Source organism: Diabrotica undecimpunctata, chromosome 1, assembly GCF_040954645.1.
Source record: "Diabrotica undecimpunctata isolate CICGRU chromosome 1, icDiaUnde3, whole genome shotgun sequence".
Taxonomy (NCBI): domain Eukaryota; kingdom Metazoa; phylum Arthropoda; class Insecta; order Coleoptera; family Chrysomelidae; genus Diabrotica; species Diabrotica undecimpunctata.
In genome coordinates this window covers 68,985,125-68,997,510 of record NC_092803.1, presented here as the reverse complement: position 1 = coordinate 68,997,510, position 12,386 = coordinate 68,985,125, and the positions used below count along the sequence as shown (strand labels likewise).

The following is a 12,386-nucleotide window of genomic DNA, read 5'->3' as shown; positions in this document are numbered from 1 at the left end:
ATCTAAAGATAATTGATTGATGTTATCCCTAACTAACAATCTCTTGAAGATTTTCCTCTTTTCTTTTATGTCTCTCCTTAACAGTTCCTCTGATTTTTAATTCATAATTAATTTCCTCAGAAGTAAGAAAATTGCCTTTAAAATTATCCATTTTTTAATTTGAGTCTACAGGTAATAAAAAAAATAAAAATAGTACTAACACACCAAAGAAAGATCAGGTTTAATTCCAAAATTTATACATAAATATGGAGAAACTTTTGAAGTATGTTTACCAGACGGGACGCAAGAGGAAAATGAAGAATTAATTGAGATAGTTACAAAAAAATAGAATAACAAATAAATAGAAATAAAACAACGGAAGCTGATCAGGGTTCTCGTTTGACGTGTCATAAAAATGTGAAAGACACGCAAAGGCAACAGACAAAGAAAAAAAAAACAAAAGGACATAGGCCCCACGTTTTGGGCGTCATAAATAAATGTGTAACCTCGGAAACCTTTTTTGGATGGTGCTAGAAAGTTCACTAATGGGGACACTGCGGACGGCAGCCAGATGGTTGTTGGAGAGCGCGCCGTGGGTTCGAAACTAGCTTTTGGAACCGGGAATGGGTCCAACGGACGAAATAAGTAAAGATAGAACAGGATAAGAGATATTAGAAAAGATATAGAAATAAACAAAAAGATAGACGGGTAAAATTACCAAAAATAAGATAAGATAGACACAGGGCGCCACTTAACTTTTTGGGTTCAAGGAGAAAATTAAGAAACCTTAGAAAAAAAAGAGGTAAGGAAAGATATTTAGGTTCTGAGGCCAAATCCAAGGAAATATATCAACAGTTAATTATTAAATAAATTTGGTCAACACACTATATAAACAAATAATAAATATATTAGGTGGACTCCGTTCCCTTACTTACCTACGAAACTTAATCAGCCTGATCTTTCTTCTGGTCGAAGGTATAATAATTATTTATTATAATAAACAAACATTCAGATGTGTTGTTATATCAGGAAACTTATTAGGAGTCGAGAAATAAAATTCATTGATAAAACAAAACAATATATTCAACACCACTATGATATAGGCAGCTGAATGTATACACATGTAAAAAAAATGCACCATCAATTATTAAATGGTGGTATACATATAACAATAAACATATTATAATTAGGAAATAGCTTTACAAATACAATTATATAATAATAAAATAATGCACAGTTTAAATTATTAGCGAAGAGAGCCTGATAGTATTTAACAATATTCAACTAAAGTTGATTAAAGAAGTCTCCCTTTGCTGTTTATGGGCTTATCTCGAGATAACGATTTAAAAATGTATAACAATTTTAGCAAATAATAAAAGGATTAAATTTAAATTCTAAAGAATACAAAAAGGTTTCAAGAATTCTGTATTATAAAAATTAAACCAACTCGCACTTGGCTTTAAGATAATTATCTGTCACGCACTGTTATTTAATGATTAACTGAGAATTAAATGTATGTAATTTAGAAGTTCTTAATAGCTGATTGAAAGTTCGTATGAAAATATTAAATGTTCCTTGATTGAATGCTAACTCAGCAGTTAACCTTAACTACAGAAGAAGAAATAGTCGACGTATATTCGCCCAGATAGTTTAAGATAATATGATTATGGTAACTTACGATAAATCTTGATGACTGCTGCACTACTTCACTGAAGTATAATACTTTACTTGTATTAAACATTGAAGTTAATTAAATTAAAGCTAGTTTATACCAGTCTTTAATCTAATATGGTATTAGATTAAGAAACTCAAACATTTAAGTGTATAAATACTTACAAAACAAATTCACAGAGACGGTAAGATAACACAGAGACGGTTATATAGGCAGGCGCCTTTACTCAAAGATCGCCCTGCCAGAAGTGAAGTTCCTCCTCACAAAATTTACCAAACTACCCAAAAAAGGTGGCATATCCCCCACTTAAAAATGACAGGCCAGCCAGTATGTATTTCTAGGAAGGTAAAAGGTTCTAAAATTTCACTCTAACGTTCTTCATTTTTTTTTCATTGATGCTAATGGCTTTATGTGACGCTAATTACTGCTTTATATCGGTCGACGTTGGAGCGTATGGTAAAGATAGTGACTTAGGAATTTTCAAAGAAAGCACCTTATAAAAAAAACTCACTGAAAAGGCATTAAATATTCCTGAACCCAAATCGATACCAAATAACTGCGCTAATAAGTTACCCCATGTTATAATGGCAGATGAAGCGTTTGCCTTGATGAAAAATTTAATGAGGCCATATGGTAGCAAAATGCTGTCGCACGCAAAAAAATATATAATTACCGTTTATAGTTAGCTCAAAGATATGTTGAATGCACGTATGGAATTCTGTGCAATAAATGGCGAATTTTGCACCGACCCATAGACGTTAAACTTGACTTTGCTGAAAACATTGTTAAAGCTATTTTTGTCTTGCACAACTTTGTCAGAATTAAAGATGGTATCACACATGAGGATACAGTTCATGCGGCACCATTGTTGAATATGAATAGATCACACATTGATTACAAAGATTACTTTGTAAATGACAGAAGGCTAGACTGGCAGGATGGTATGGTCTAAATAATATTACTTTTATAATTATATTTAAAGTAAAAATAAATAAATGTGTCACCATCATTGCAAAAAATTAAAACTAGTTGCTCTCAAGCCCGTTTCTTCAGTATTTTATTAGAATATTCCTTTGAATTCAAGTTCCATATGGTTGGTCTTTTTTCTACTTCATCGATAAAAAAGTCGGTGTTAAAATCATCGTCCATCTTGACACACTTCGTACGTCTAACCGGCTTTAATCGCGCTAATCAGTTAAACGTCTATGCCTGATTGTTGTACTTTAATATGCGCGACGTCGTGCAAATTACGCGCGAAACAAGATACTGGCGACGAGCAAAGACAATCGTGTGCGATCGCAAGTTTACGCGCGATGACGCTCGACCATATAAACATTTGTATATGACTACTCTGCATCTTTAGTCGCGCGGTTTGTTGTACGCGCGTTCTAAACTATTTACAAAGAGATGCTATAATACCCCCATAATCTCTCGATTGTCAGGTATTTGTGTACACATTTAACTGGAGAGTTATTAATATATTGTTTTCCCTTTTTTTTAACATATAGGTAGACCTTTAGCATTTATCCCGTGAGCATAATGTCAACTTAACTTGCTTAGATATTTTAATCAAAAGCCGAAGTGCAAAAATACTCTTTCTAATAGTCGATTAAATTACCATTTTTTAAATAAATAGTTTGTACTTTTCTTATTATTCAATTTAGTAATAGGGTATACATATTAATTGGTAGGGTTATTGTTTTCTTTTCTTAGTTAGGTATTCTACAAACTGTGCATAATAGGTGAAGGGTTATGTGCAATATAGGTTAAATTAATTGTAAATTGTATATTTTCTATAACAAAGTAGGGATTAAATTGGGTTATTTATATAACAGTTGTTTTATTAGTAACATTTTTTCTCTTATTGTCATAAATTAATTAAAGCATGAATTACAGCAATATAATATATTTTGGGAAGTAACCTTGATACTTTCCTGGCCCCACAATTTTCTTTTTAGTTCGTTCTTTATTTTAGTACTCTTCTCTTGTTCATTTATCCTTTTTTCTCTCAGTTTGTTATATTCATTTCCAAGTAACTGTCTTTTAGAGGCGTGCAAAGTGGCCGAATCCTTCCTGAGTTTAATTGGTCATTTTCTGGCATAGCCTGCTAGCCAAGCTGCATTCAATCTCACAATATTGTGTTGTGAGAACATTTCTTTAATTTTAATTTATATTTAAATGGGAATAAGCCACAATTAAAGGTTAAAATACGTTTATTGACGTTTCAATTTCCACTTCGGAAATCGTTCTCAAAATACAAACATTAGTAAATTAAACAAATTTTGTTTTTTGTTACTTAGTGAAAAATTCTTCTAATAATTTAATTTTATCTGACTCATCTATATTGACAATTCAGACATACCTTATACATTTTAAAGTAGACGACTTTAAAATGATATTTCCAATATTGTTAAGTTGCGTTCCTGGGACGACTTTACTTATAAGATAGTTCATTCGATTACATGAAATCAACTTTAACTTGAGAATATCCGTCAGAAAAGATCATAACATGTAATTCGTCTTTAAAAAGACAAATACATGCCATGATGACAGTAAAATTCTCCTGTTAGTGATTCCATAGTAAATTATGAGGGAAAAACCAGGAAAAAAACCTCATAATACTATCCCGACATGGTAAGTATTTGATCGTGCATTTAGTTTACCCTCAATAAACACCAAATTCCGATTTTATATGTTTGTTATTTAAAAAACATAAATGGTGTATTCTCTATATGTTACTGACTTACCAATACTGGTATTTTTCTTTTAATAACTTCCTCTTTCAATATGGGTAACCAGATCCTACTACATTCTGCCGAGGAATTCGCGACACAATTGGTCTCATTTAGCATAATTAGAGCCGCTTCTTTGATTTTTCTCTTTTTACCATTCGTTTCTTTTTGTTCTTGGAGGAAAAACATTTGTTAACAACTGTTTTATTAAAAAATCATTATCCTTTATCGTTTATAAATAAGGAATTTTCAACAATCGATCGAATAGAACTAAACAACTTAGAACGAGATCCTACAGCATATGCAAGGAATAATACGAGGAAAATAACAATACCATACATAAAAGGATTATCGGAAAAGCTTAAAAGGATAGGAAATAAATTCAACATTTCAACAACATTCAAAACAACAAACACGCTGAGATCTATTTTGTCCAAAACCAAACCTAACAATGAACAAGAAAGGACAAAGAATTGCATTTTTAAAATACCTTGTAAATGCGATCAGTTTTATTTAGGTGAAACATCAAGACCATTAAATGTTAGAATAAGTGAACATAAATCCTTTATTAAAAATAGAGAATTTGATAGATCTCAAATCTGTAAACACGCATGGGATAATGAACATAGGGTTCAATGGAATGATTCAAATATAGTCCTAAAAGAAACGGATGGTAAAAAGAGAAAAATCAAAGAAGCGGCTCTAATTATGCTGAATGAGACCAATTATGTCGCGAATTCCTCGGCAGAATGTAGTAGGATCTGGTTACCCATATTGAAAGAGGAAGTTATTAAAAGAAAAATACCAGTATTGGTAAGTCAGTAACATATAGAGAATACATCATTTATGTTTTTTAAATAACAAACATATAAAATCGGAATTTGGTGTTTATTGAGGGTAAACTAAATGCACGATCAAATACTTACCATGTCGGGATAGTATTATGAGGTTTTTTTCCTGGTTTTCCCTCATAATTTACTATGAAATCACTAACAGGAGAATTTTACTGTCATCATGGCATGTATTTGTCTTTTTAAAGACGAATTACATGTTATGATCTTTTCTGACGGATATTCTCAAGTTAAAGTTGATTTCATGTAATCGAATGAACTATCTTATAAGTAAGGTCGTCCCAGGAACGCAACTTAACAATATTGGCAATATCATTTTAAAGTCGTCTACTTTAAAATGTATAAGGTATGTCTGAATTGTCAATATAGATGAGTCAGATAAAATTAAATTATTAGAAGAATTTTTCACTAAGTAACAAAAAACAAAATTTGTTTAATTTACTAATGTTTGTATTTTGAGAACGATTTCCGAAGTGGAAATTGAAACGTCAATAAACGTATTTTAACCTTTAATTGTGGCTTATTCCCATTTAAATATAAATTAATTTAAAATGCCACAAGAAAATAGCTTCAGAACAATATTTCTTTAATTTTAGTTACATTGGTCACTACATTTGCCAACCCTATATTCTTGTTAAATTGGTGGTTACCACAAAAGTCCACCTACACAATTTTCGTTACATTGGCCATCCAAATTATTACGCCCCTCGAAATATAGTGTGGGTTCCATGGTACCCGCTGTGGCTACACCGATGTGATTAGGTCAATACGTGACAGTCACCTTTCAACTACATGACAGTCAAACCTAGAAATATACTTCAATACTTTTGATTCATTGATAGTATTACATAGCAATTGACATGAAAGTGAAATTAAAAGTGATTTCCCATTCTGACATATGTAAATAAAAAATCATTAATCCCTAAAAATCAATATTCAATATGAGAATCAAATGCAAAAAATGGAATATATAAAAAATATCAATATATTAAAAATAAAAAAGTTACAGTTTATTGATGTTTTTCAATAGTTTGATTGATCCAGTCAACGAAGTTCGCAACGTTGGTGAAAATATCTGGAGTTCCAGCAATATCACAGGGATCGATGAACCAAGTAACAATACCAATAAGAACACCGTTTTGGGTGAGAGAACCTCCAACATCACCGTCACAGTTGTTTGCTCCTTTGTCGAGATCTCCGGCGCAGATATTGCTCTTTACGTCCAAGATATTATCTTCCAAGATAGCTCCAACCACTCTGTTACATTCTGTAAATCGAAAAAAGAAGTTAAAGACATATATTTGAGTTTATAGTAATGATAAAGTGTTGAAATGCCATTTAAAGCTTTAAATAGTTAAGCTAATTGTTCTTTGTCTGGTATACTACTATTACTATTACTATTTTATGGTATTCTACGTAATATTTCTTCACGTTTTACGCTACTACATTTATAATTTACGATATCTACAGATAACTACGTATATTATATATTTTTTTAATATAAATTTAAGATATAAAAATTATAAAATTAAATATTTCAGCCAGTATAAAGATTTAAAAATGTGGAATGTCAATTTCTCGACGTGCAACAGTTGTCACGCAACTGGTGACGTGCTGTCAAATTGTCACCGCCATCAAATTAATATAAAGAAATTGTGAATGATTTTATGTTTTAATTACTAACGCTTAAATACACCTCGTAAAGTATCATTCCCTTAAAAAAATTGTTGCAACTGATTTCAGTATTTATTTAGATAAGCCAGAGTATAGCGTTAATAAAAAAAAAACAAAGATTCACTAATTAAACGTTTTACTAAAATTTTCTCAAAAAAACAATACATTTCATTAAAAAACATTCAAAAGGATAGTTCATTTACCACGTTTATTAACAAAATAAATCACTTCTTTGCTTTACTTAGTACAATGCAATGGGTAAACTTTGCTAAAAAAGCAAAAATAGATATAGAATAGATAAAAGCTTAAGATACTTAGCGTCGACTGTAACAAGTATTACAATTTTTTTTAAACAGTCAAAACAACTTGGTCTCTTGCATTCAACACACGCATAAGCAAAGCAGTTCTTTTTTTTTAGCCTTGGCGGGCAGATAAGGCAGGTTTTTCTATTTGGCAACTTCTCGTTCACTGTTTCGACAACCGGAACTGGAACCTGAAGTATCCTACTAATATTCATTCGAATTTCTCTAGGAATTCGTGTGTTGGCTAGTCTTCTATTAAGCAGTGGTGTTACTAAATCATGTGCTAAACTTTTAATAGATTGGAATCGAGTTATTTTCTCTTCAGAATTTGCCGAACAATATACAATATATGCATTTGTAGAAGCTATGTCGACAACTCGCTGCATTTTTCATCCAGAGCATCTACTCCACCCTTTGTCGCGTTATAAAATGCAATAATTTCAGACTTTCCAGAATCACCGTTAATACTTTCACTGTGGTGCATCGGTGAAACAAGTATAACCGCCTTGTTTCGCTTTGGCACATGAGAAAGAAGCGTTAGTTCTTTAGTAAACCCATCAAGAGATTCGTCAACTTTTCTGGAAACCATTGGAAGGAACGCCGGTGGAATTTCCTTTTTATTTATTTTTTTTTCAACATACCTACGTATGTCAAAACTTTCATCTTTAGGATATCCACTAGTTCTATAAAGGAAAACCAGTTATCGGCGGCAATGTTCCTGTTTGTCTTATAAATAGGCTTGCATAGATTAAGTTAGAACATTTTTTTTTCTTGATCATCCAGGCCTACTCCATCGGTATTTTTTTCTCCATATGTATAGGCATTGAACAAATAACTATTTAGGACATCACTTAGACACATTATTTTAATTTCATATTTTACAGGCTTTTGTGGCATGTAGATCTTGAATTTACATCTCCCTCTAAATGCAATAAGCATTTCATCGATGCATCCAGTAGTACCAATAGAGTATAGCTCCTGACAGTTCTCTATAAACATGCACGTAAAATGGTCAAGAATCTTTTCTTCGACATTACGGACCGGAAGATGTCTCGGCCAGTTCCGTCTGTAGCAAAGAATGAGTCGACATATTCGTGATTCAATTTAAATATTGATGAATATAAGAGCAATCATAAGAAAGCTCAACAGTGTCTACATCAGCTAATTCTGACCTGTTATCATTTGCATACTTACTCCTTAGGGTGGATAATTTCTGATTGGTCCACTCTAGTATTATAGTAACTATATTTTCAGATAATAATCTTTCAAATATATACTTACGATTATTTTCGGCTAAACGAATTGCACTGGGAATCTTGATTATGTTATGTACAGCAGTCCGTACATTTTTTGCGGGAGGAACGCTTGATCACTTGAATCTATTTTTACCATAAAAATATTTTTTATGGTTATCATCCTTCATCCTCGCTTTCAGGTGTAGTACTTGTTTCTTCAGAAGGTGCTGTCGTTATCGCCTTCTTGCTCACTATCTGTTTCGTGCTCACGTTATACCATTGTAATGCAATATTACTAAAATCTGCATCACTCACTTTTATTTTCTTGCGTGAACTGGTCATTTTTATATTGCACAATTTATTGAAATAGTTACGTGAATTGTGATGTGCCGTCAATTTGACGTATTGTGATTTTCTACACGTGGTAATTTAAAATATATAGCTCGAAACCGTAACAAATTTCTGCTATGTACTTTCGATAACTAAACTGAAAGGTAACTGAGAGTGTCGACCGTACAAATTTAGAGTAAGTGGAGATCCCGAATTAACGCGCAGTTGCGATACGTCATTTTGACGGCATGTCACCAGTTAAGGGTGGTCTACCAAAAATATTTCGTAGATAGTTTTTATGGTCCTGATTTTGTGGTCGAATATATTATTTTCAGCCTCCCTTATAATAAATTATTTCTGGGTTAGAATATACATAGTTATCATGAACAGTTGCACGTTTCTTTCTTAATCTAGTCCACTTGAGAGCTATCGTATATAAGCTCTCAAGATTTAACTAGCTTTGGCTATAATTAAAAACTAAAGTGTTAAGGTTTTCCCTTGTGAACAAAAATCACCACTTTTACCAAGTAACTGTATATACCTCCCCAAAAATTAATTAGTTTTGGCCAGAAGTTATACAAGAGCAAAACCCAATTTCAGTCGCAGTTGTAGTTAGTTGTCGAAACGCATTCTGATGTTAATATAATTATTTAATTGTAATCAAGAACTGACATAATTACATGGTAAGATTTGTCAATTTATTGATAATTTATCCGATATAAAGAAGTATTTTCTTTATCTTCTAATTTAAGTTTTACCATCTGCTTTTTGCCGACGAGAAATGAAGGGATTTGAGAGCACCAACCTTCATCCCTTTTCAATACTACCGAAATGCACCTGTTTTTCGCAAATGTTTTCTTTGAATGTCGTTGAACTGTGCTGTAAGTGCTTGTTTTATTGACTATTTTTTGCATTATAAAGAATTTAAATATTCCAATCAAAATCATTATTGATAGTCCAGTCGTCAAAGATTTAACCCATAAAAATCATACGAACAAGCTGAATTTTGCTGAAAATATCAATTTTGTACCCGAAAAAGATGCAAAAAAGTTTACCACTTTTACCCCGCAGGCTTCTTCCTAAAATCCCAATTGTAGGGAAGTAAAAACTCAAATGATTTACCTTTACACCGTAGAAAAAACATGTTTTAAATAAAAAATCTAGGGATGATTTTGAACAAAAATGATAATTTACACTTTTTCTATAGAATAAACCCTTCTCTCAGAAACAAGGCTTGAAGCGACCAGCGATTTTAAATGTCAGTTGCGTGCACGAAATCAATGTTAAATAAACTGTGTATCAAGTCGACGGTAAAACTTCGATATCTTTTGATCAGAGTGTCCTATTATTAAAAATCAAAATGCGTTTTAAAGGCGAAAAGTGCAGTTTTTTTGTGCAATTTTTGGATATTGCCACGAATAAGGTCAGTTTTTATAAATCTGTTCAATAAATAAACGTTGCGAGATTTTTACCATTTTTTACAATTCTCGTGAGATTAATAAAAGTTATTAATTTAATTGACCGATCATAGTAAGATTTCGATTTTTAGAGACCAATCTTCAAAACATATAACATGAAATTTAAATTTTGAGTTGTGGTAACAAATATGAGGCATTTCAAAAAATGCATCATTTAACATTAGACTACCAATCATGACAGTAGACCAAATCCCCTTCCTGCCTAAAAAACTGAGCAAACTGTTGATTTCTATATCTGTACTTGTAAATAGATGTACCAGGCGACAACAAATACTTTTCTTTTAATTTTAAGTCAAGCAATTCTGATTTTTCCTTTGTTTAACCCAAATCTCTAACTATGTAAGTCATCTAACTCAGCTTGTGTAAACGACTGTCGTTGTAAATATTCTGAACGACACTAAAATTTACCATCACTTCCTGGACCACTTTCATTAGATTCAGATTGACTAGTATTTAAAATGTCATCAATATGTAGAGGAGGCTAAGGGACTAACAGTTCAGGTCCATGCTCTATAGAACAAATAGCAGACGAGAGGGTAGGATAAACAATCACTTTGTGATTTTACTATTTTTTAGGTTATATCCAGAAATATCGACAGTACAAAAATAAAAAATATTTGAATGCTTTTTTTGCGCTCTTCATACCATAGGATCTGTAAATCTAAAAGCTTTTTTTATTTCTTCGATCACTTCCTTAAATCCTCAACACAAACATAATATACATTGTGAGGAGCCCAAACTTTATCTTGGTCACCAATTTTCACAGTAAAATATGCAAAATACACCTTTTTTACAAAGTCAGTAATATTTCTTGATGTTTTCTAATAACAAAATCACCACATATGTAATAACCGCGACTAGCCATACTTAAAAGCGTATGAGTCGAACATTGAAAAGTGAGCTTATGTTTATTGGAATTAAGGAACTTTATAGATGTTAATGAAAAGGAAGAAGAATATAGAGTGTTGTACAATTCACCAACAGTGATACCAACTAAGTAACATTGATTTATCTGCTCGTTAAACAAAATAAAATGTAAAACATAATGACGGTATTAGATTCTTATTTCGATGCAGGACAGTGGCAAGCCGCTTATACGAATTTCAACCTCTTTAGGTCTCATCAGAGCGACATATGGTGCTGCTTTGAATCGAGACAAAATCTATCCCGTCGTAGGACAATAATTGGCGAAATAATTATTTACAGTCATTACAACGCCATCTAATAAAAACAAGAGAAATCAGAAGATATCCTACTTACCGAAACTGAATTCAAATCTTAACCACTGTGCTTTCTACAAGTTGCAAAGCAGGCAGATTGATGAATTAGTTCACTACGAATTTTGACCATGATGAACGGCATGTGGAATGCATATTTTAGATTCCCTTGCCGACTAATTCGTCAGTATGTCTGCTTTGCAACTTGTAGAAAGCACAGTGGTTAAGATTTGAAATTAGTTTCGCCAAGTAGGAAATCTTATGATTTCCCTTAATAAAGGGTTAAAATAAAATATAATTACGCAAGTTTAAATTGTGAAAGAATGGTGGGCGATACAGCATTTTTAATATGATTTTCAGACTCAGCATACTAAAATACATAAGATAGAGGTAATTTTATCCAAAAAGTTTTTTTCATCGTTGGCCTGTGTAATCTCTTTCAGCTTATGTGTAAATATATCGATTTTTGATATATTGTGTATGACGTGTTTTGCTAATGCCTTTTGCTAAAATATCGATATTTAGTTTATTTAATCTTAATTCCTTTATAAGTTTTTGGTTAAACTTATCGCCCATTTTATTTTGCAGTTAAGCTGTATTCCGTGTTTCTTGTTTTCCTTTTGTCAAACTGTTATCTAATTTTTATCAATCATTTATCTATCTGTCGTTGATCTATCGTCTTTAATCTATACTTTTCTATTAATTTATATCCTTACCCACCCCAATGAAGCTCCCGAATTGAGCAAAATTGTCTTCGTTAAGTCTTGGTGAACGATCAGCTAATTATTCATCTATTTTTGTTAGCTTTTTCGTTACACTAATACTTTTCATACCACCTAACATTTACATATTTAGAGTCAGCATCTTAAAAAGTACATCTCAAAAAGTGATGGGGAAGTCTTAAACCTGAAGGCAT

At 31.9% G+C, this 12,386-nt stretch overlaps 1 protein-coding gene across 1 annotated transcript in view; it reads right to left on the bottom strand.

Moving 5' to 3' along the window:
- The window catches only part of LOC140452290 (transmembrane protease serine 9-like), a 59,951-nt gene that overhangs the window by 20,526 nt on the left and 27,039 nt on the right, over positions 1 to 12,386 (bottom strand). Inside the window, exon 4 of the mRNA XM_072546494.1 lies at positions 6,247 to 6,501. Within this exon, the coding sequence (XP_072402595.1) occupies positions 6,247 to 6,501 (255 nt within the window). The remainder of the gene's footprint in view (positions 1 to 6,246; positions 6,502 to 12,386) is intronic.